General features: G+C 53.9%; 2 protein-coding genes and 1 non-coding gene across 5 annotated transcripts in view; 2 read left to right on the forward strand and 1 right to left on the reverse strand.

Annotated features, from left to right (window-relative positions):
* The first annotated feature begins 5,316 nt into the window (after nt 1-5,316).
* Nucleotides 5,317-14,237, forward strand: ODC1 (ornithine decarboxylase 1). 2 transcript variants are annotated; one of them, XM_081797210.1, is made up of 12 exons: nt 5,317-5,523; nt 8,056-8,201; nt 8,569-8,702; nt 8,982-9,155; nt 9,335-9,507; nt 10,188-10,322; nt 10,441-10,522; nt 10,716-10,799; nt 11,775-11,937; nt 12,107-12,219; nt 12,305-12,519; nt 13,216-14,237. In XM_081797210.1, the coding sequence occupies exons 3-12, from the start codon at nt 8,601-8,603 to the stop codon at nt 13,358-13,360; spliced, it is 1,386 nt and encodes a 461-aa protein (XP_081653336.1). In that variant the 5' UTR covers nt 5,317-5,523; nt 8,056-8,201; nt 8,569-8,600; the 3' UTR covers nt 13,361-14,237. The 2 variants fall into 2 exon arrangements, with proteins under 2 accessions (XP_081653336.1, XP_081653337.1); XM_081797211.1 differs by having other exon boundaries at nt 8,584-8,702.
* On the forward strand, nt 7,011-7,143 carry LOC145716013 (small nucleolar RNA SNORA42/SNORA80 family). Its single transcript, XR_014138352.1, has one exon. It is a non-coding gene; the product is annotated as a small nucleolar RNA SNORA42/SNORA80 family (small nucleolar RNA).
* A 9,144-nt stretch (nt 14,238-23,381) lies between the features above and the next one.
* HPCAL1 (hippocalcin like 1) overlaps nt 23,382-24,538 on the reverse strand; it is a 327,988-nt gene continuing 326,831 nt past the window's right edge. For both annotated transcript variants that reach the window (XM_081797235.1, XM_081797234.1), the window contains exon 4: nt 23,382-24,271. In XM_081797235.1, the coding sequence (XP_081653361.1) occupies nt 24,174-24,271 (98 nt within the window). In that variant the 3' untranslated portion in view covers nt 23,382-24,173. The remainder of the gene's footprint in view (nt 24,272-24,538) is intronic.

Below are 24,538 nucleotides of genomic sequence, written 5' to 3' on the forward strand. Positions count from 1 at the left end.
GAAGCTAGGTACATGATGGTTACCTCTCTCCACGCCCTTAACTTGAGTGCCCTTGGCCCCTCCCCAGCTCAGCCCAGCCAGAGGAGATTTTCTCTCTGTTTCTAATACCCAGAGCCAGCTCATGCCTTTGTCCTTGGGCCCCCATGCTGGGCTGAGCACCTGTCCTGGTGACCAGACATACACAGCACATGCCTGGGAGCTGGCCTCCCCTCTGACTGTGCGCTCCTTGAGGACAGGGACCTCCCTGGCCCATCTTCTCCTTGGCAGCTAGAGGGGGCCTGGCCTAGAATAAGGGCTCACAGGTTGAAGGGGGAAAACATGCATCCCCCTGAGATGCTCCTACAGGCTCTCCTGATGAGCCCAGACACACATTGCCTTATGCCCAGGGCGCCCGAGGCTCAGCTCAGCACGATACTGTTGGCCCTTCAGGCTTGGGTCTGACTTGGCAGGAATGTGGAGCTCACACCAACCCTAGGCAGAGCACCCCTTTCCAGAAGGCCTACGTTGTGCCAGGCCCTCCACATGCTGATCCCTGCCATGCAAGGAAGAACTCTTGCAGGCTCTGGGGTTTCCCAGAGGTGGGGGCCCCACCAGGGTGGGGCTCCAGCAAGAAGTGGGGCAGTGGCAAAACCCAGCACAGGTGTTGCCACAGGTGGGGTCAGAGGCAGTCACCAGGAGCCTAGGAGAAAATCGAACAAAAGAGGCAGTGGGTCAGAAGGTCGAGCCCTTGGCAGGTAGCACCCAGCACAGAGTGGCAGCCCCAGGATCCTCCGTTGCCCAGCACACCAACTGCATGTAGGAGACGCTCAAGATAAACACGGACTGAATGAATGAATGACCGAAGGAAGAATATTCAGCATCTTTTCTCCCTCTGATTTTAGACGGCACATAGGGAGAAATTCCCATGAGCTATCAGCCGCGTAACCACAAGTCACAGATTTCTCAGGGCAGCCCTCGCTCCAACCTAACAATGTTGAGTGACTTTCGTGTGCCAGGTACTGGGCTAGCAGCTGGACGTGTGAAGGTAAGTAAATTGTGGTCCTGACTTCAAAGGGAGTAGGAAGAGATAGAGGCCAAGACCCAAGGCGCCCATCCTGTGTGAGGCGCGCTGGGATGACAGGTGGGCAGGCTCTGCGGAACGAAGGGGTTTAGGAGGGCTGGTGCACAGCCCAGTGCAGGAGAAGAGACTGGGAAAGGGAGTGGGACAGATCTCAGAGGGTCCTGGGTGCTGGGCTAGGTGTCCAGACTTGACCCTCTGGGCCCCAGGCCACCAGTGAAGAGTTGTAGATAAACAAGTAAAGCGGTCAGATCTGAAAACCTTTGTCCTGCTGTCAGACCCCGTGAGGAAGGTGGCCTGTCTGAATGCCGGCTCAGCACACACGTCCTGGGGCTCTGTCTTCAGGCTGCTCAGAAGGCAGGCTGTGGGAAGCAAAGCATTGCTAAAACCAATTTGCCAGTCAAATGAACTCCGGCTCTTCACGTCTGGACAGAAGCCACCTTTTCTCCGCAACGTACCGTGTGGCCAGCGACCTGCCACAGGGTGCTGCTGGGCTCCAGGAGGCCCTGGCTCCCTTCCTGCCGGAAGGCCTCTGTGCCAGCAACTTGCCAGGGAGCCCCACCAGGGCGGGGGCGAGGTGGGGCAGTGAGACAACACTTTGTAAAACAGACGTCCTGGCACTTCCACTTACACATGGGTGTCTTTGGCTTCCCACAGACACCTTTGGGGGTGCCCCCCTTCTGTGATGACACCTGTGTTGCTCAGAGCAAGGAGGGCCTCCCGGAAGCTCGCTGTGCCCGGGGCACGTCATTTGGACATGGGTGAAGATAGCACACTTTCCACCTTGGAGGGTGGATTGGATTTTTGGAAACACGTCAGGCGATTCCAGGGCAAGGCTAGTGAGTGATGAGCGACTGAGCTTCAGAACGCATGGTCAAACATCCACAGGTGACCAGAGTGTCCCATGACTGCTTCCCAGGTGTCCTGAGTCAGGGCACCCTTGTGGGACGGGCCCTAAACTCTCCCAGGTCCTCATGTAACTGGATGTCACGAGAGCCTCACTCCCGAGTTGACTCTTGTGCTTCTGGGAAGATATCTGGTGCTGCAGCAGATGACCTTTGACATGTGGACAGAACACAAACCCATTTTCCAGGAGGTTCTCAATGTCTAATATTCCAATATCGACTGCATGGAAACATAAATGTTCGCCAACTGTTGTCTTTTACATTCTTTAATTATTTCCAGTAAAGGGGACTCCTTAAATTTGTATTCGCTATATATACCTTTATAAGCCCTTCCGTGTTAGTAAGTAAATGAAGAGAAAACACCCCCTTCTTCAGACATGTCCTCATTTTTTGGTTCAAAAACCGTATACAGCAGATTTATACATGAGCCTCGTTGTAAAAGAAGTTAGAGATTCGAACATCAGAGTGCAAGAGCTTTGCATGTTTACGTACACCGATCCAGCTAGAGAGCATTTTACACGAGGAGCCGGAGACCCAGTGAGGGGAAGGGTTCCAGAATGAGCTCGGTGGTGAGGGCAGCTAAACAAATGGGAGTTGGTCCTGGAGCTTAGGTGGGATAACTAAGGATACACATCCAACATGGTTTTTGGTGTATTTCTTTGCTGCCATTACGGCTTCAGCTCCAAACACAAAAAACCTCACCTTCCCATTAGTGTAACTTTTAGGCGTTGGCCACCACGTAGTTGACAAGGATCTGTTGCTTTTCTCCAAGGAAAGAAAGAGTCTGGGAGACGATAGAGTCTACTGAAAATATGCAGAAAGACATTAATGCCACACGTATGAATAAGGCCTGGTTTAGTCATCACCGATTTATCTTCTCAAACCCAGGTTAGTAGCTGGGTTTAATGACTCAGGCCCTGCTAACTCCCAGACCAAGGCCAAGGGCCTCTCCAAGAGTTTGCCCGCAGCCAGCCGGGCCAGCGCTCAAGGAAGCAGCTCCGCCTCCTTCCCTTGCTTCTGTTTCCCTATCTGGGTCAGATGGATCATCTGGGCAAGATGTGGCCTCCCCAAAGGAAAGTACGGCATGTGCGCAGGAGTTTGCATGTTTGGCGTGGGCTAGCAGGAGCGGCAGCATATATGGGCGACCCGGGTGTGAGTGGCATATATGTACAGCACAGGGACCCACCAGCCGGCTTCCTCAGTCAAGAACTTGCCTTTCATTTCAATTAATACCTCTAAATCTAAAATATAATCACACAGCTGAGCTGGAACAGGACCCTGGATCCGGCCCAAAACGTTCCCTTAATGGCTGGAGACACAGAGGCTCAGAGAGTCGGGGAGGCGGCCAGGTCACACTCCCACGGCGGCAAGCTGCAGGCAAGACAGGGCTGACCGTCCTCCCTCCAGGCCGGGCCACTAGCAGGACCCCATGTGCGGAGACATCCGGTCCCCCCTGCCTGTAGGAGGCTGCAGGGCGGGGACAATGTTCGCCTGCCAATGACTGGCTGATTGACATGCCAAGGAGAGCTGGGGGCGTGGACACTCTTCCCCACTTGGCCGTGGCACTGGACACGGGAGACTTCTGGAATATGAGGAAAAGTCTGTAATTGGGACAAAATGTTTCTTCACAGAGGGGGGACAAATACCAGGGTGCTTACCATGATTCTAAAGCTGTCTCATTTAGTGTCTGGGCTGTCATGTTCCCTGATGGGTTGTTAATCTCATCCTTCGGTAGGAATTAAGCTTGTTAGGGTGGAGATAACTTCCCTACTCCCTTCCCTAGTCCAGCGATGTCTGGCACCCACCCAGTGGCTGCTCAAGGACTATGTAAAAATAAAGTTGAGCAAGATGTGCCCCAGGCCTAGGGGACAGTACAACGGAAGTTTCTCAAAACCTCACAGGGTTTTGCAGCTGTAAAGATCCTTATGTCATCTAGTCAAAACTCCTCCAAGGCCAGAGAAGGGAGGTAATTCACCCAAGATCACACAGCAAGTCCCCGCCAGGGACCCCGGTAGAGCACGGGGTCCCTCTGCACCAACCACGACTTACCTGGGCTAGCTTTACGCGTTCTTTAAATCCTCACCAGGGACCCTCAGGTGGGCCACACCCCACACTCTAGGGTGGGATGTGATTGTTGCATTTTGTCTTCAAGGGAAAGAATGGTAAAATGAAAGAAAAAAGAAGTGCCCCGCGTTCCTTCTCCCCTCCCTGGGGTCAGCGGTGGGGGGCAGCCCACACCCCAGAGGCACAGTCCTCCACCAGAGGCGGCACGCTCTTAGGGATAACAGATTTCCCAAGGCTTTTGCCTTTATGGATTCATTGTGCAGACTCAGTTGCTGTGCTGGGACTTACAGGGCTCTCTCAAAGCGAGGCAATCGCATCCGCCCTTAGAGATGTCTAGTCACTTACGAGTCCCGTGTACTATGGTAAAGGGCAGTGGAGGGGCTCGGTGGCCTGTGGCCCCTCTACCGCCTTCCCCTAAGGCCCTTAGACAAGCCTCTGGCTTAATACTGCACGTGTGTCTTCGCGTGGCCGTCGCTGCCAGCCATCTAGAAGGAACACACCTGGATACGTTTGTTGGCGCAGTGGCTCAAGAGCGGCCGAAAGCGGTGCCACCAACTTGCCAGGTGACCCTGAGCACGCACCTTGCCCCTGTCTACTTCTGCACCCCGTTCTTGGGGTGAAGCCAGAATCGTTCCAGGTCCCTTCCTCGGGGCTGGAGGCGCCTGGCAGGAGGCGCCTGGCAGGAGGGGCCAGAGTCCACCCGGGGGGGAGGGGTCCACGTGGCCCGCTTGTGCCCGCGATCTCCTTTCTCTGCCCTAGGACACGAGGCATTTAAAGCCAAGTAGAAGAACAGTTAATGCCCAGCGCGGATGCTGAAATTCGGCTTCTGCGGCGCCCGCTCCTGCACCAAGGTTGACGTCCCCGAGAGCGGCGGGCCCGGGAGGGCCCGGGACCTGAGGCGTCGTGCGCGTGCGCGGGCCCGCCGCAGGGCCGGGAAGGGCGCGAGGCCGCCGGGGGTGCCCTGCGGCGTCGTGCGCGTGCGCGTGCGCGTGCCTGCCTCAGGGCCGGGAGGGGTGCGAGGCCGCTGGAGGCGTCCTGCGGCGTGGTGCGCGTGCGTGTGTCTGCCCCAGGGCCGGGAGGGGCGCGAGGCCGGGGGCGGGCCGGGTGGCGCTCGGAGCCGCTGACGTTGAAGGGCTCGGCGCCCCCCATCCTCCGTCCGGCCGCGGGTTGGCCGCCGCCGCCGCGCTCCGCCCCCTTCCTCGGAGGACGCCCGGACGGAACCGATCGCGGCTGGTTTGAGCTGGTGCGTCTCCATGACGACACGCGCGGCGCTATAAGTAGCGGAGCGGCGGCTCGTCGGCTTTGTCAGTCCCCTCAGCCTCCGCCGCCGCCGCCCCTCTGCCAGAGCTCCGGCGCCACCTCGGGCCGGCGGTCCTCCGCGGGAGGGAGCGAGGCGGCGGGCGGCCGGCTGACGGGGGCGGCGGGGCGGCCGGCGGTCCTGCGCGCTCGGGGGCGGTATCTCCATGGGGCTGGCCCGCGGCGCCCGTGCGCTCTAAGGTGAGGGGGCGCGTCCGGGCGGTTGGGAGGCGGGAGGAGGGACGGCCACGTGTCGCTGCGCGGCGGGCCGGAGGCCCGGGACTGAGCCCGCGCCTGGAGCTGCGAGGGACACGTGGTCGTCGCGCCGGCCGCGGGTCCCTGACCCTGGTGAGCGGCTACCCTCCGGGGCCTGAGTTCCCCCGTGAAGCGGGACTAAGAACTCCCTGACCCTGCGAACGCCCGGCGGCCACCATCGCCGCGGCCCGTCCTGCCCCGGATCGTGCCGGCTTAGGGCAGCCAGGGCTGGAGGGGACCGCGGCTCACCTCTTCCGAACCACGTCAGTGGGGATTCTGAGCCGGAAGCTGTTGGGAAGGCCCGTGGTGCTTTCAACCGCTACTCTTTTTTAAAACCCATGTGGCAAGCCCGGCAGCAGGTGCAGACGTAGGAGCGAGCCCGTGCAGGTGTCGGGCTCCCATCGCTCGGCTCACTTTTATCAGGATGCCTCGTTGTCCTGGAATTTTGTTTCTCTTAGTTTTCGTGTACAGAGGAAATGACCCGATGTGGAAATTCGCCGACGTTGCTAGAGCTAAGATACGCGATAGCCTTGTAGTAACTATGGTAATACATTCTCCATTAACTGTGCCTTAGACTTGTCTGTGTAAGGAATCTTTGAATGACTTAAGAGATTTAAGAAAGGCCTAGAATATTGAGATCCCAGTTCGGGCGAACAGACTTACACGTAGGAGGCAGCCCTTAAGATTTTCCAAAAAAGCTGATTGTGGTTGTTTGAGAATCCCAAATAATTGGGAAGTGTGGGGAGCAGAACCTCTTAGAAATGTCTGGGGAGGACAAAGAATGTGTTGACTTTATTTAAAGCTAAAATTGGGCATAATTTAGTTGACTTGTGAAATTTTTTTTCAGTTTGTTTAAATTGGTCTCTGTGTCTTGTATAATACTTTCCAACTGGCAGGAAAGAATTTCATAGCAGAAGAGTGCTATCTTGTGCTCCCTGATCCATCATTTTAAGTAACTTAGCTATACAGAACACTAAAAGGTGAAGTTTCTCTATATTGTAAGTTATTAAAATAAAGCTTTAAAAGATACTTAATAGTAACATATTTCAAAGTGATAACCTCCCAAGTTTAAGCTTGAACACTGCCTAAAACCATTTTAACAAGACCCTAACTAGCCCAGTCTGTCACTGCGTGAACCTGAGTTAAGTGTTAATTTTATATAGCCAAAATGGGTTTGCTGTCCCCTTCATCTCGACTTCCCCTAGAGGTGGTTTCGGCAATGTAGGAGGTTGACGATGGAAAGTCACGTTAGATCAAGCCTGGAAACGAGTTCTACCGGGGGCGCCTGGCTGGCTCAGTAGGTAGAGCGTGCGAGTCTTGATCATGGGGTTGTAAGTTCGAGCCCCACGTTGGGTGTAGAGATTTTAAAAAATAAATAAAATCTTAAGAAAGAAAAAAACCACACAACGACAACAAAGGACAAATTCTACGATGCATGGGTTTGGATTTATGGCAGGCTCGTCTCCCTGGGCCTCTCATAGTGTCCCATGCCAGAGCAAACTGTGGCCCCGAACCATTGCCTGGCCTCTGTCATAGGCTGCAGGCACTGAAGCGGGTCGCACAGTGAAAAAAAAGAAAGTCCTGCCTAGCAGAAGTGAAATAGGTTAAAATCAGTAATTTTAAGATAGCTCATTTACCAGTGTCAGATTTCGTGAAGACCAAGGACAGTGGCTCTGAATGTTACGAGCTTTATTTTTGCTTATTCGTAATTCATGTTTGCTTCCTTGCTTTTGTTATTCTTAAAGTTAGCCAAAAATTATTTCCATATGATTATTGTTCATAGCTAAGCAAGGATGAGGGTGCGTGTAAGGACAGATGAGATTTGCAGAATCACTGACTTGATGACAGGCAACACGGGTTTAAGAATGCTGATTTCTGCTCAGATACAGCTGCTGTAGTACATTGTGTTGATAGGAAGATTGCTCACTGTAAAAATACATGCATGTCATGAAAATAAAATAGCATAAAAATTAGCTCATAAAATTCTTAGGAAACTTAAGGGCACTCAGTAAGTTTAGCCTTAGACCTTTCCACGATGCCTTTTAGTTATTAAAAATTCTGTGTAAGACTTACTGAAAACAGAAGGTGGATGTTTATAAGGCGCCTTTCAATAATTACTGAAATGCTGTTTTAAGCGTCTAAAGAAATGAAACTGACCGTTACAAAAATTTTTCCATTTCAATGAAGTGATTCTGAAACCTGCTTTCTGTAGGTTTTTTAGCATGAATATTTGAAGTGCTTATTTTGAGGTATATAGTAGTACATACAGAATTTTAGTGTGTTGCTTTGAGAAAGCCTAGTGTTGAATCTACAGTGTCCTTGGGCTGCATAGAGGTTTATGGAATCCTGTGACTTACACCTGAAATAATGGGATTCCCAAATCCAGCGAGTGAGCTATCTACAGAGAGCACTTGAGCAGCACTGCTTCCTGTGCGCTCACAGCCAGTGCCTGATCTTTCCATTTGATGTACTCCTAAGGTGGACCAGCAAATTCTGTTTATCAGAACATTTCCACTGCTGCACCTGAGGGCACACGCATCTTCAGCGGGACTTGGAATTCCAGAGAATTGCCTTTGTGAGAAGCTGGCAATAATTTCTTTAAATTCCATCTCTTAGTTTTCCATGTAAGTATTCATGGTTGTTGTTAAGAATTACTGAGTATTACATCAAAAACTAATGATGTAATGTACGGTGATTAACATAACAATAAAAAATTTTTTAAAAAAAGAATGACTGAGTATTGGGGCTCCTGGGTGGCTCAGTCAGTTAAGCGGCTGCCTTAGGTCATCCAGGATCTACCAGGATCTAGCCCCACATCTGGCTCCCTGCTCAGCGGGGAGTCTGCTTCTCCCTTTCCCCTGGCCCCCTCCCCCCCACACTGTCTTTCTCAAATAAATAAGTAAATAAAATCTTTAAAAAAGAAAAAAAAGAAAGAAAGAATTACTGAGTATTGCTCCCGCTTCTGAGGAAATTTCTCCACCCTGTTTGCAGTTTGTTACGTTTCGGAGGAACTTCAAGAAACCATGAACAGCTTTAGTAATGCAGATTTAGACTGCCATTTCCTCGATGAAGGCTTTACTGCCAAGGATATTCTGGACCAAAAAATTAATGAAGTTTCGTCTTCTGTAAGTATCTTAAGTCGGTGCTGACAGCACAGCTTTGAAAATGCTGGGCACATGAGTGAGAGACTTCAGTGCGGTCTTAAGGAAATGGAATGGAACTCACACGTCCTGTTAGGGAATTCAGAATTTATTAGCTGCAGATCACTCAGTGATAATAGTGAAGTTTGTGTCAGTGGCCAGGGTAAAGAGAGGAGGGTTTGTTGATGGGAACGAGAGGGGAGGCTACATGTGGGATGTGTGATTAGGCTGCTGATGAGTTCCCTGCACCCACTCTTGCTGTAGGATGATAAGGATGCCTTCTATGTCGCCGACCTGGGAGACATTTTAAAGAAACACCTGAGATGGTTAAAAGCTCTTCCTCGAGTCACCCCCTTTTATGCAGTCAAATGCAATGATAGCAGAACCATAGTGAAGACCCTTGCTACCATTGGGACAGGATTTGACTGTGCCAGCAAGGTAAGCAAAAGCAGCAGGACTCAAAAATGATGATCTCAAATGGCCCTGGTTGGGCACATCAAAGTTGTGTTTCTTGGGCAATATATAGTAATGAAAGAGGGGGGACTGAACTCCCGTGTTCTCCTGTTTTTTTCATTGATTAGCTTCCTATATATAACGTACTCTCTCATGTTTTTCAGACTGAGATACAATTGGTACAAAGTCTTGGGGTGCCTCCAGAGAGGATTATCTATGCAAATCCTTGCAAACAAGTGTCTCAGATTAAGTACGCTGCCAATAACGGAGTCCAGATGATGACTTTTGATAGTGAAGTTGAACTGATGAAAGTTGCCAGGGCGCATCCAAAGGCCAAGTGAGTGACTCCTCCGTTTGTGGGCAGGGCAGGGTCACACACGGGATCGGCACGTTGTCAAATTCAAGTTCACAGTTGTGAGATTTCTGTACTTTGGTAAAGTATAAAAGTCTGCTGGGTCAGAGGCAAAGTAGAAAATCTTAAATCCTCTTGATGAATAAAGCTGTAGGAGACTCTTGGGGTGCCTGGGTGGCTCAGTCGGTTAAGCGTCTACCTTCGAATCGGGTCATGATCCCGGAGTCCTGGGATCGAGCCCCGCATCGGCCTCCCTGCTCGGGGGGAGTCTGCTTCTCCCTTTCCCTCTGTTCTCTCTCTCGTTCTCTCTCAAGTAAATAAATAAAAATCCTTAAAAAAAAACAAAACAAGGGCGCCTGGGTGGCTCAGTTGGTTAAGCGACTGCCTTCGGCTCAGGTCATGATCCTGGAGTCCCGGGATCGAGTCCCGCATCGGGCTCCCTGCTCGGCAGGGAGTCTGCTTCTCCCTCTCCCACTCCCCGTTTGTGTTCCCTCTCTCGCTGTGTCTTTCTCTGTCAAATAAATAAATAAAATATTAAAAAAAAAAAAAAAAAACTTATGAGACTCAAATCACAGGGTAGCAGAGCCATGAATTCTTTTTATTCTAACCATGGCTCTAAGTGGTCTTCTGTCATGGGAAATTTGATAAAATTTTTCTGCTTCTAGGTTGGTTTTGCGGATTGCCACCGATGATTCCAAAGCAGTCTGTCGCCTCAGTGTTAAATTTGGTGCCACACTCAAAATCAGCAGGCTTCTTTTGGAACGGGCGAGAGAGCTAAATATTGATGTCATTGGTGTCAGGTGAGATCTTGGTGGTGGCATAGGGGCTAAGATACTAGACAATGCACGTTTTATAGGCTTTTCTCCCACTGTAAATAGTAATTTTCAGAAATAGCATATTCTCCTTTCTTTGCCCCAGCTTCCATGTGGGAAGTGGCTGCACGGATCCTGAGACCTTTGTGCAAGCCATCTCTGATGCCCGCTGTGTCTTTGACATGGGAGTGAGTATATGTAAACCCAATTCCGGGGCGGGGGGGGTGGGGAGCAGGGCTGATAGTAACTAGACTCAGTTCTAGAATTAACCTTCTGCAGAAGTCATCCCATATTCCAGAGGCTTAAATCCATCTGCTGCATACATTTTCATGACTTGTTACCAATCTGGCTACTCGACTGACTGAACTTTCCTGACTCTAGGCTGAGGTTGGTTTCAGCATGTATCTGCTTGATATCGGTGGTGGTTTTCCTGGATCTGAGGATGTGAAGCTTAAATTTGAAGAGGTAATTTATAACAAAAATGTTCATAGCTATTTTAGCAAGTTCCATTTTGGTGTAGTTCAGAACTTAAGTGTTTTTAAGTAATAACAAAAGAAATTGTACAAACATAAAAATGCCTTAGTATGATACTTTCAGTGAGTTCTGCACTATTTAAAATTGTATTTAATGGGCTTTGGTTTTCTAAACCACAATGAGTCAGTTTCCCCCCAAATCGTGGGAAATAGTTGATTACTTTAGGAAAGAGCATGTGGACTTCGGTACATCATTACCCCCAATGGGGTTTTCTAAATTTGTACTTTTCCTTTGAACATTTTAATTGTCTTAGTCACTTATGAAGGTAAAGTGGACATCTTTTTTTTTTTTTTTAAAGATTTTATTTATTTATTTGAGAGCGAGAATGAGAGAGAGAGAGAGAGCATGAGAGGGGGAGGGTCAGAGGGAGAAGTAGGGAGCCCGACGCGGGACTTGATCCCGGGACTCCAGGATCATGACCTGAGCCGAAGGCAGTCGCTTAACCAACTGAGCCACCCAGGCGCCCCAGTAAAGTGGACATCTTATTAAGTGGACCATTATGTGGTGGTTGAGTTTAGGGAATAGATCCACCTTCTTCTTAAAATTTTGTGAGATAGGCAGAATAGAGTTTTATTCTGTTGGCGTGTATTTGATAGCTTAAAATATTTAGGCCCCTTGATACCTCAGTAAGCAGTAATACATTTATAGTACTGTTTGATAGAATCCTACCCATAACATCTTATAAAGGATGGGGGGTATCCAGGGGGGAATCCAGATGAAACCACAGGGATATGCAGGCTGGGTTTAGGGAGATGCCAGTTGGTTGGTTTTTGTTTCGCTGCCGTCGCCCAGTAGTACACCTGCTGATGCCTGCGCTCACGTTTGTTCGAGCCTGTCACTGGTTCTCACTCTGCCGTGAGTTCCCCTTGATGACCGTCCTCGTCTGTCCCCGTCTGCCCCTTGTAGATCACCAGTGTGATCAACCCAGCCCTGGACAAGTACTTCCCGGCCGACTCGGGGGTGCGAATCATAGCGGAGCCCGGCAGATACTACGTTGCCTCAGCCTTCACGCTCGCAGTGAACATCATTGCCAAAAAACTCGTATTAAAGGAACAGACAGGCTCTGATGGTACGTAGAAAGGACGAGTCACGCAAACGGTGAATCCTGGAACACTGCATCAAAAACTAATGATGTATGGTGATTAACATAATAAAATGAAAAAAAAAGGATGGATCATTGCACGCGTAGCTGTACGTCGGTACAGAAAGTGGTAATTGAGACTCCTGTGCCTTTCCAGATGAAGATGAGTCGAGTGAACAAACCTTTATGTATTACGTGAACGATGGAGTGTATGGATCGTTTAATTGCATCCTCTATGATCATGCCCACGTGAAGCCCCTTCTGCAGAAGGTACTTCTGAACGTAGTATATACAGCAGTGAGGGTGTGGGGTCATAAGCAGGGTAACTGGTTACGTTTTTCTCTCTCAAATGTAGAGACCCAAACCAGATGAGAAGTACTATTCAACCAGCATATGGGGACCAACATGTGACGGCCTGGATCGCATTGTTGAGCGCTGCGACTTGCCCGAGATGCACGTGGGCGATTGGATGGTCTTTGAAAACATGGGTGCTTACACGGTTGCTGCTGCTTCTACTTTCAACGGGTTCCAGAGGCCGACCATCTACTATGTGATGTCGGGGCCGACGTGGTTAGTGACGACACATGTTCATGGTTTGATAAGAGCAGGTTTCTGCTGGCTCTTGTCTGGTTGAATAAGAAATCGTCTTGTTTAGATTAGATGTAAATACTAACAAGGTTCTTAAAAATAGTTGTTTTCTGCCTGTATTAGGAGTATATGCTTTAGAGGGGCGTCTGTGTGGCTCAGTCGGTTAAGCGTCTGCCTTCGGCTCAGGTCATGGTCCCAGAGTCCTGGGATCGAGCCCCGCATCGGGCTCCCTGCTCGGCGGGAAGCCTGCTTCTCCCTCTCCCACTCCCCCTGCTTGTGTTCTCTCTCTCTCTGTGTCTCTCTGTGTCAAATAAGTAAAATCTTAAAAAAAAAAAGAATATATGCTTTAGAAGATTTGGGAAATACAAATGGAAAGAAAATTCTCTGGTGATACTGATCTGTATTTCTTTTCAGATTTTTATGAAGGTGTAACTATTTCAAAAAAAGCCTAGGGTATTTCTATATAAATAGAATATTGTAATGAGCGCACGTGGCTTGTGCTTTCCCGGTTACTGAAAAGGTGGTCCTGAAGAAAGGCTTGCTTTAGAAATACACTGAACTGCTTCCTGATGACGTAGTAAGCCGAGGAAGTAAACAGGCTCATGAGTAAGTGACTCTCATGAAGCTGCCGAGTCCTGGGGACTCAGGGTTTCTGAATGTGCCCCTTCTGTCTCTCAGGCAACTGATGCAGCAGATCCAGAACCACGACTTCCCGGCCGAAGTGGCGGAGCAGGACGTCGGCACCCTGCCTGTGTCCTGTGCCTGGGAGAGCGGGCTGAAGCGCCCCCCGGCCACCTGTGCCTCCGCCAGCATCAATGTGTAGGTGCCTCTCCTGTAGCTGTTACCTTCGAGTTTAGCTTGAATTGGGGGACTTGGGGGGGACCGTTTAACTTAATTCTTGCTAGTTTTGAAATGTCTCTGAGTAGGGTTGGCACGGATGCAACAGTATGGAAGACTAGGAGATGGGGTCACTTATCTGTGTTCCTATGGAAACTATTTGCATATTTGTTTTATATGGATTTTTATTCAGTTTTCAGACACGCTACTAAGGCGCGCCCCCTGCCGCTGAGCAAGCATTTGTAGCTTGAACACTGCAGGGCGGGCCGGAAGCTTAGTGTTGTGACCTGTTTTAAAAATAAAGTATCTTGAAATAATGAGGCATTGGGGAATTTTTACAATGTGTCCATTCCAAACGGCTCGCCTTGAATGTGTTTTATAAGTGGGAATTGATGTTTTGTCCCACCTGCTGAGAAAGTTGTCCCAGAGGACTTAGGAGTTGGTGGTCTTCAGTATTTTGAAAATCTGTCGAAATGCCATCTTCCTGTTCAGCATTTTTATTTCAAGTACGTGAGTCTTGTATGAAGTTTGCTGTGGATCCTCACAGAGAACAGTGGATTTAGCCCGCATGTAGGGAGAAGGAAAAGCGTGGGTGAGGCAGGCCGTCCCCTCTGCTGCTGACACGGCTCGGCCCGCCCCGAATGTCCCCAGAAGTGGCTGTGAAGGAGCGCCTAGAGCCCTTTGCTAACTGCCTTGTGTCAGGGCTGTGCCCTGGGAAGGCCCCAGAAGCCCCCCGAGCGCTGCCTGCGGGACCCATGTTCCCTTCCCACTTGTCTTCTCTCCGGGGACAAGTTGCAGAGCTGCAGGTTAGGAATGTGGTACAACATTTGGCACTGACTTTAATAAATTCAACAATTATCCTGTGTTGTAGATCTCTACCTTCTTTGACCTTGACCACTGGCCTTTTATGTTCTTTTACTCAACTCGTACCCCTACCGCTCCCGAAAAGGACATCAGGCCCTCATACAGCGTAACCCCCAAGATGAGAATGTCGAATCGTGCAGTAGCCATACGTGGGGAAGGAAGGCCGTGCAAAAGCCAGACGTGGCCCTAGGCTGCCACTAGTCCCCACTGTCACTGAGCAGCATTGTCTCACCGGCTCCAGCAGGGGGCCATGGGAAGACCAGAGTCCAGATGGGAGGGAGTACTGCAGCTCCTTTCATCTCGGGGAGTAAGTGAAGCCAGGCCCTCCAGCTAGGGCTGTATGAGTACATTTACTAAAGGATTTGAGGGGAATGACCTGTTCTCTAAAAAGCCACCGTCTCCCCCCCCCCCCACCAAGACCCGAGTTCCACATGGACACTGCATTGCTGTGGTTGCACAGTCCCCCCCCTTTCCTTGGCCGCTCAGCCAGACACGGGCTGGGCATGTCCCCAGTTCTGCTCTCCCTTCCTAGACCTGAGAATGTGGATTTAGTTGCCATATGTACGTACATTCATCAGGAGCTACAAACAAAATAGTTCTGACTGGAGTGGGGGCCAAGGGGAGGGAAAAACCTCTTAAAGTGACCGTTTGTCCCGCTTCTGTGAGCACATCCTTTTCTGACTCCTCAGGATGTTCAAAATAAAGGAATTGGTGTTGAGGAATGGGAGCTAGTCACCAAGTCTGGAATCTTGGTAAATTAGGCCTTCTAGCAGGAAGGGCTTGAGATCTCCTAGTGGCAGCAATGAGCTTGGATGGAAAAGAGAAAGGGCTTTCCACTCGAAGTATGCCAAGGATCTGGAAACTGCTCTTCTCTCAGCCAGTCCCCACCCAGCTGTCCAGTGCCAGTGGGGACAGAAACAGCTCTAGGTTGTCCTGTTCCACCCACACAACAGCCTCAGCCTCAGCCTCAGCCTCACTCCCGACAGCCTGCTTAAATTGCTTGTAAGCGCCCAGAGTTTCTGGGCTCTGCCAAGGCCACATTCGGGTCTGGAGGGTAATGTGGCCTGGCCTGGGCCAAATGGCCACCTCTGGTCCTTACACCTGGGAGTGGGCAAGTGAGTTCAGCCAAAGAGGATGGAGATCTCAGATGCTGGATATGTGTCAACACTCCTCCAAGACCCTCCAGGTCCTAGGTTGCCGTGTGCAGTTACCTATTGCCATGTGGTGAAAGATGGCACTGCCTAGGGGCACCTGGGTGGCTGGTTGGTTGAGCGTCTGACTCTTGATCTCAGCTCAGGTCATGATCTTGGGGTCGTGAGATCGAGCGCCACGTCGGGCTCAGCACAGGGAGTCTGCTTCTCCCTCTCCCTCTGCTCCACCCCACACTTGAGTGTGAGCTCGCTCGCTCTCAAAAAAAAAAAGAAATGGCACTGTCTAGTCATTCACAGAAACCGGACACTTCCAGACTTAGAGTGTGAAGTGACTATGGCTCTGGGGCTCCACCAGGCAGCGGGTGAATTTTCCTCCTGAATGTGCTGGAGACTCCAGATAGGCCCCCCATGGGAAGGGACCTAGGGCTCTCAACCTGTTGGTCCAAGATGAAGGCAGTTGTCTCAGCCTGCATTCAGTTCACTCGGGGGAGCATCTTCTGAATACGGATCGTAGGGCCCACCCCACACTCCAGAGATGGGGTAGTGTGGGGAAACTGGGCCAATGCCTGGAAAGTGCAAGAAGAGCCTCCCCAACTCCTTACATAGTCCATCGGAGGGGAGAGTTGTAACAGAGCAGACACAAAATTAACACATTTGAAGTCAAAAAGGTAAGGGACAAACAACCACATGAGCCCAGGGCTGACTTTCTAAATATCGGAAGGCTCCGGTCAATAAAAGGACAATATAATAGAAAGTAGACAAGTCACAAACATGGATTTACAGAAAAGTCCGAGTGTGAGACTTCCAAACTCGAGAAACGCACATGAAAACAGACTACCCCATGTCAGGTGGGCAGATGGAGGGGTTGCCTCGGCCGCTGGCTAAGCAGACGTGCTCACACTAGACGGGAAGGGAACTGTGGGGGTGATCTCTTCGGAGGCCACTGGGCAAAACCACAACCCAAACTGACGCAGCTATGTAAGGATTTCCTGACAGAAACCCCCTCACAGGCTCTTCACTGCACTGTTCACAGCACACGTTGGAAACACGCCATGTGTCCACTGAGAGGGACAGGCAAGATGACAGAGGGCCGGGGCCGCGGCTGCTCGCACCGGCAGGAGCTCATGGGGCCCGCCTCCCAGCCACAGTGCGGACGAGCAGGGTGAGGAGCAGCGTGTCGTGCGCTGTGTGTGTGTGTGTGTGTGTGTGTGCGCGTGTGCGTACGCGCATTCCCGTGTGCACGGGGCCTTTCGGGAAGAACCGACGCACGGGTGGGGGGAGCATCGGGGCCTGAGGAGGCTGCACAGCACTTCTGCATGTGTCCGCATCACTGATCTTACTACAGAGATCACGGGCCTCCCAAGCGAGGAGAGAGGCTCCGAAATGAATTGCTCGCGTCCGATGGCACGGCGGTGGGCAGAGGCAGGCCACGTGGCTCCCACGTCCACTTGGCGCTCCTAGCCTACAAAGACGTTGCTGAACTTGAAGCCAGAGAGGCCAAGTGACTCGTCTAAGGGAGCCAGTGAGTCGGGAGGACCTAAGAGGAAGGAGGTGTCCGCTTCCCTGGCCAGTCTGTGGTCCCGGTCACTCACTGAAGAAAAAGAGCCGTGGCGGGAACGTGGCCGGGGACGTGGCTCCGGGCCCTTGCTCTCCCTCGGTCTCCTTCCCACTCGGGCCGGCAGCAGCACCCGTGGCTTTGAGCCCCGGCCAGTGGGCGCCTGGAGCTGCGCACACCCAGCCCCTGCCTCCCTACCAGTGACAGGGCCCCACCGTAGCCGCCGACCCCTACAAGCGAGGCTTTCGAGTCCCTCCCTGGCGGCTGTTCCGAGGGAGGGTCAGGGACACTCAACGAGGCTCATCGGAATGTAGTGCCCGGAGGGAAAACGCCTGAGACGTCCTTGCTGCTCTTTCTGGGAGCGGAGGATTGTTCCATTGTTCATCCTCTCTGCTGACTAGAATGGGGAGGGTCATGAGCAGAGTGGCCCTGGGGGTGGCCTGGCCCCTGCAGCTTCTGACCCACCCCGGGGACTGTGCACACTCAGCTCCCTGGCTTGACAAGGGGAGCTGCCAGACTCAGCAAATAAAAATATAAGATTCTGCGTGGGACAGAGATTCGTTGTCTGAAACTGAAATTTAACTGGGCAACACTATCGAAAGGCCTCCGAGTCCTGGGTATCAGGAGCCCAGCCTCAGCCTCTGGGCACTGTGTGGCCCACAGAAAGTCAGGTGCTCCTCGGAGCCTCAGTCTCCTTATCTGACAAGTGGAACAGGGACAGAAAGCTGTATGAGGCAGGCCCAAGTAGCTCTGAACCCAGGCGGGGACCCAAGCCTGAGACCGCCCTCCCGGCTGCAGCCACCAGGGGGCAGCAGCACCTCGTGCTCCAGGCTCCTCTGCTCAGCTGGGAGCTGTGACCAAACTGTCAGGTCACACAGTCACTCAGCAAACCCTTGACCAGGGCCCCCGAAGAGCCCTGACTGTGCCAGGAGGGCCGTGGGAACAGGACATGCTCTGGCTCAGATGGAAATCCAGGGCCGGCCACAGCAGTGGATCTGGGGCTCTGAGGAAGGGGCTTCAGGCAGCCTGGGCCATGACCAGGCCACTGCCCCCCAAAACTCTTCCTGAGCCCCAATAGGTGAAGCCCATCCCCCAGCCCAGCTGTCGCCCCTCCTGTCTCACACCTGCTGCACCAGTCCTGTGGACAGCCTTGCCGCCCTCGCCTTTCCAGAGTGGGTAACACCCCCAGCCACCTCCGGAGGTGACCTGGTGACCCTGCCCACTGCCCCACTTGCCCTGGACAAGGCCCTCCCTGTCCTCTCCTGTAAGACGGTGACGCTGAGGCTTGGCCTCCCTGCTGCGGTGTGGGGGTAGGGGAGGCAGAGGGGCGCTGCTCTCAGGGGATCCCCCACCCACTGCGCTCTCCTTGGAGCCGGGGTCCAGGTCCCTGCCTGTCTCCATGCATCGGTACCTAAGGCTACCAGTGCCAACCCCATCTTCACATGGTCCCAGGCCCACGTTCTTCCCACACCAGAGCTGCCCCCACGGGGGTGGGGGTCCAGTCCTAACGCTGGCTCTGGTCCCATGGCCCCGGCATCCGGGGGATCGAGGAGCCCTTTGGCAGCCCTCGCTCTGAGCTGGAGAGCCTGAAGGGCAGATGTCGACCCAGGGGGTGGCTTCACCCGGCCCCGAGGCCCTGCAGCCCTTCCCTCCGGCAGCCGACGTGCAGGAGAGGACAGGGAGGGCCTTGTCCAGGGTCACGGGGCTCCTCAGTGGCCAAGCTGAGACCCGTACCTCTGCCTCGGGGTCCAGGGCCGCTGTGGTGCAGCTCCAGGGAGTAGGGATGGGCCGCGCGCCGACTCTCAGTCATCATTCCCTGGCCACTAATCCCACGCTGGGCCTGGCACTGGATCCAGGGGCAAAGGGGACCGGAAGGAGATGGATGGACAATATAAGGTCCATGTGAGGGAAGCAGCGCTGGGAGTGAGGGGAGCGGGCGCGGGGGGCTATAGGCACTGTCTGGGGGGAGGTGGGGAGGGCTTTCTGGAGGAAGGGACATTTGCATGTAGTCTTAGAAAGGGCCCGGAGTGTGGGTGAGCATGAGGTTCAGGGAGGAGGAGGAGGGAAGGCTACTGTCGCCTAAACTGGGCTGGGCTGGTCTCTGCCCGGGACGTGCCTGGCCGTGTGTCCGTGACACCACCACACGGACAGACAGACACACGCTCCAGCCTGGACCGGCCAAATCCACACCGCTGGTCCCCAGACACACACAGAGACACACAGTGAGCACGCACACGCGCGCACACGCACAGTGCAGGGGGCACCGTGTGGGGGCTAGTTCTGATTCTGCTACTGACTTCTGGGACCTGAGCGAGCCTGAGGGGCCTGGCTGATGGCTCGTAGAGAGCTGGGAGCCGGTGGGGGGTCTGTGGGGCCAGTCCGCTCCCTTCCCGGGGCTCCGCCAGAGGCCTGCAGGTGGAGCATGCGCACCACGAACGGAGCAGTGCGGCCCGGGCGCAACAGCGGTGCGGGGCGTGCGCGCGCGGAGGGCGTGCGCGCGCGAGCTGGGGGCACACCCATGCCACGGGCCGGGGAGACGGGCTGGGATGGACCCAAGTGTGCCCTCTCGTGAGCTGCAGGAGTCGGGTGGCCGGGCGGGTCCTCAGAGACGGCTCCCCTTTGGGTCTGAGCCCAGGGACGCCCCCCACCCCCCAGGAAAGCCTCAGAAGCTGCTGGGAAGAGCCCGTGGGTGATGGAGGGGGAGAGGCCCACTCTTCGCCCTCCGGGGGCAGCTGCCTTTCCTCCCCAGGTGCCTGCGCGAGTCAGGCGGCCCTCAGCGCATGGCTCCTCCGGCCCCGCGCCCTGCGTGGCGTCCCGCACGGCCATGGCCCAAGCTCGCCCTTGGAGCGTCTGCTCCATAAACACGCCTCCCTCCAGGCCCAGGCTCCCAGGGCTCCCGCACCACTGCGTCTCCCACGTCGACTGTGCCTTCACCCCTTCTCTTCTGACAGGCCTTCTGGATGTCCCCCGAGCCAAGGAGAAGGCCGAGCCGCAGGGCTCAGACTCCATGCAGACCGCCCAGGGCATCCGGCCTGAGGGAAAGCGGCGGAGGCGCCAGGCCCTGAGAACGGGCCTGCGGGGAGGACGCCCCTCGGCCGCTGCCGGGGATCAGGCCTGGGTGCCGCAAATGCGGCCCCCGCTGAGCCCTACTTAGGGACGCAGGGACGAGCCCCTGCATTTCCCCAGACACGTGGGGCCCTGCAGGTGGCTTCAGCTCCCTGAGACCATTCTGTAATTAGGAGGAGCCCCAACTTGGGTCCTTGGGAACTTATCCCGGGCTCCAGTCCCACATCTAACCCCTCCTTTCTGGGGCAAGTGACTGCCCTATACCCCAGTGGATCCATCTGTACCACGTGGGTAGTAATGCCCGGCTGCAGGCTGATGGGACGTGTACATTAATACATTCAACAGCATCTGCCCTAGGAAGCCCTCAGCAAACGCGGACTCACGTTTTGCTGGCTTAATGCTAGTTCCCACCGAGGAGGCCAGCCCACCCAGAGAAAGCCTGAGGCTGCAGTAATGAAAAGCCTGGGTTCAGAGTAAGGGGGGGTTAGCACTGCCCTCACGGGGGTTGACCATGGCCTACCCGCATGAACGGCCTTGGACATCACACCCCAACCTCCCCACTCTCCCTTCCACATCCCAGGGCTTCGAAACATGTTCCTACTTCAGGAGTTGTTCCTATCGCTGTATTTCCTCCGGGCCGGGGGAGCGGATGGGGGAAACTGAGCTGGGGTGTCAGAACTGGAACGGTCCATGGAGACATCGTGCTGGGGCAGGGGTGCTCAGTCCACAGGAGGAATGGAGAGCTGAGCCGCAGCCTTTGAGCTGCCCCTGGGGCACACTGGGATCCTGTGTTTTCTGGGCAGGACCACACGGGTCCTGGGCAGAGTCACAGGAAATGCAGACCAGATCAGGGCCACTTTCTAGAAGGCCTACTTTAGACACATACATTATTAGGTCTGCAGTCTAGAGTCTGAGGGATACATAAGAAACTCCTAAGGAACTTGAACCAACTTGAGGTGCCCATACAGGATGGCAGAGGGTCTGGGCTCCCCAGGGCAAGGAGAAGGCAGGATGAGACCCTCATAGGAGGATGGGGACGCAGGGAAAAAGGGGCAGGCCCAGGCCTGTAGTGCAAATTACCAGGGAGGGACAGGAGACCTTACAATCTGCTCCAGAAGAGCCTGCTCCAAGATAGAGGATTCTTACTGGGAAGGTAGCTGGGACCAGTTTTGAGTTCAATTGTGGGTTCTTTCCTCCTTGGATGAGCTGAGCTTTCCTGGCATATGGATACCATCTTTAGGGCTACTTCCCCTCACTCTCAGGTAGCAGTGGACTCCCTAGAGAATGGCCACACTGACTTCTGTGAGCTCCTGCTGGCGCAGGGTCGAGGACCCCCAGACCCACATCTTCCACATTTAGGCAGAAGCACTTGTGATAGTTTCTTGGTTTTGTTTTTTTTTTTAAAGGTTTATTTATTTGAGGGAGAGAGAGAGCACAAGGGGGGGAGGGGAGTGGCAGCACAAGGCGGGGGGAGTGGCAGGGGAAGGAGAGATAAACTTAAGCAGACTTGGTGCTGAGCGCGGAGCCGGATGCGGGCTCGATCTCACAACCCTGAGATCACAACCTGAGCCGGGAAACCAAGATTCAGACGCTTAACCAACTGTGCCACCCAGGTGCCCCTGATAGTTTTATGTACCATTTTGACTGGGTCATGGGGGCCCAGATACCTGGTTAAACATTATTCTGGGTATGTCTATGTGGGTATTTCTGGATGAAATTAACATTTCAGTTAGTCAACTGGGTAAAGCAGATAGATGGCCCTTCCCAATGTGGGTTGGCCTCAGCCAATTCGTTGAAGGGCTGAATAGAGCAAGACTCAGTTAAGGGAAATTTTGCTCTGTCTGAGGGTCTTGAACTGGAATGTTGATCTCTTGCCTTCAGACCCTTTCTTGAATTATGCCATCAGCTCTCCTGGGCGGAGCTCCAGCTTACAGATCTTGGGACTGTTCAGCCTCCAGAATCATGTGAGCCAATTCCTTATCATCAGTGTGTGTGTGTGTGTGTGTGTGTGTGTGTGTGTGTGTGTAGATCTCCTGTTGGGTCTGCTTCTCTGGAGAATCCTGTTCCAGCAGTCCTTCCCATCTATGCCCCTCCCAACCCATTCCAAGCGCTGAAGCCCTCCCCAACAAGCAGTACTGATTTAACCTTTTTTGCAAAATTCAAGTCCCTCACTGGGAGGGGAGACCCCCCGGGGCCAGGCAGAGATGTCAAGGCATGATCTTGCCATTTTTAGCAATGGAGGGTGCTGCCCACCGAGGCCCACAGCTGTGGGTACGCAGGGAGCTGCGCCGTGAACCAGCCTCTGCTAGGACCACTGGCTCGTTAGGCACTTGCAGACGGCCCAGTGTTCCTACTCAGAGGCATGTATCTTACAAGATTACTAACAAAATAGCCACGGTCCCTGACGGCCTGTGAGGCAGGCTCTGAGCTGCATGCTCTGCCCACTTACCTCCATCACCCGCCTCTCCATTTCACCCCTTCCACCAGCGAAGACACCGAGGCTCTGAGAGGTCCCACAGCCCAAGGCAGGCAGGTGAGACTGCTGGTGCCCATCTCGGAAACAGAACTCCAGTCCCGTCCAGCCCTTCCCACTGCCGTGCCCTCTGGGGAAGGTGAGCCCTCCTCAGCCAAGGGTACATCTTGACTGGCCAGTCACGGTCACCTCACACCCCCACCAAGGTACTGACCTGGGTTCCAGCCAATGGGAAGAGAAGCTGATGAGGAAGACAGGGTTGCTTCTCTTCTTGCCTGTGGAATGCTGTGTCAGCTGAACTGTGGGGACCCCGAGAAGATAAGTGTGAGGACAAAAGCTAAATGCGAGATTGGGGGGCGGGGGTGGTGGGGAAGGTGCAGGGAACCTGGGGGGCCCCGGTGATGCTCTCTCCATCTGCTGGATTAGCCAAGCCTACAGCACGCTGCCTTTGGACTTCTCGACATGTGGGACAAACATCCTATGGTAGAAGCAACCTCTGTTCGGTTTTCTGAGGCTGGGACCAGAGGTGTCCCTCCGGCCACAGCCGGAGAAACCAGGTCTCCTTCCCGGCCTGTGCTGATGGCCCTGGTCCCCGCTCTGTCCTTGCAGGGCATGTGCTGTCCTGCTCCCTTGCTGATCAAATGGGGGCAGGGTGGGACGGGCGGGGAGGGAGGCAGGCAGAAGCCTGAGAGTCAAACCTGCCAGGGACGGTCACCTTTTATTTCCACGAGTATTTCTTGGCACGAATGGGGCAGATATTGAAGAGCAGGCTGCACAAGATTTATGGACACAGGGACACGAGAGGGGCCAAGTTTACCGACAGCAACTGGCTCTGCTGAGTCTACCTTGACCCGAGGGTCCTGAGCAACCCGGGGGCTCTCACGGGCCAACACAAAACTCGGAGAATCCCATTTATTTGATCATTTTTAATACAGGAAATGCCAGACCAATCAACAAGGACGACAGACCTTACACAGATGCCTGCGTTCACTACGTGGACGGGACGGTCTCCACGGCACCGGGCACGCATGCATTTCCTTGGAAACGGGCAGATCGAGAGCGCATAAATACCACAAAATAACCGGGCTCCGGGGCGGATCACAGGCCACGGGGGAAACCACGCTTCACAGGCAACGGAGGCATGAAATACGGGACCTACACGGCACATTTCACTTCACCAGAGGCATAATTTATACACGAAAAGGAAGGAGGCCCCGGTATCTATACGTGCAAGCAGCTTTGGTCAGAGGAAACCACGAGCGAGGTGGAGCCATGCACGGGGAGGGCTTGCCCGTCTACTCTCCCTCCGGTCTCGTCCCCACCTTGCCCACGGTCACCTGCCGTCACAACATACAACAGCTGGCCTTGTCTCCATCTTAGAAGCCCCATCCATGTCCTCAGCGGTGTTCTTGGGGCTCCCTGGGGCGGGGGGATGCCCCGGGAGCCAGAACTGTGAGGCCTGTGTGGAAACACCTCCCCGGGGGGTGGGGGGCGCCCTGGGGGGCCGGGTGGGGGCAGGAGGAGGCCAGGTGGAGGAGGGAGGCACAGCCACCGGGCCGGGCAGGTGCCGCGTGTCGCCTGGGCCCCGGCCGAGAGCAGGAATGGTGGAGGAGGCATCCACCTGTGCAAGCAAAGCTTAGACGGCGAGACGAGCCCGTGTTCCTCTGCCGCTGTCCGGACGCCCGGCCCCTCAGAACTGACTGGCACTGCTGGGGTCACACTGCAACAAGCGGACGATGGAGGGGTCGCTCTTGGCACCTTTAATGAATTCTTCCAGCGACAGTTTGCCTGTGGCACGGGAGAGAGGAGAGGCGGGGCTCAGCCAGTGCTCCGCGGTCTTCGCACATCCAGAGGTCCCGTCCCCGTCGGGGGACGCCCCCTTTGCCCTAAGTCTCGCACCTTCCCGAAGCTGGACCAAAGTGAGGCTCCACCCGCTCTGCACACATTTCTGGAAAAATCCCTTTTCGCTTTCACGGCTCACGGCAAAGCATCGGGCAACTTAAAGGACACACCCCCAGTACGACAGGGGCTGTGGCTTGTGGGACAATGTAAATC

The sequence above is a fragment of the Leptonychotes weddellii genome, chromosome 10 (genome assembly GCF_054177405.1).
Source record: "Leptonychotes weddellii isolate Sample4059 chromosome 10, ASM5417740v2, whole genome shotgun sequence".
NCBI classification, from domain to species: Eukaryota; Metazoa; Chordata; class Mammalia; order Carnivora; family Phocidae; genus Leptonychotes; species Leptonychotes weddellii.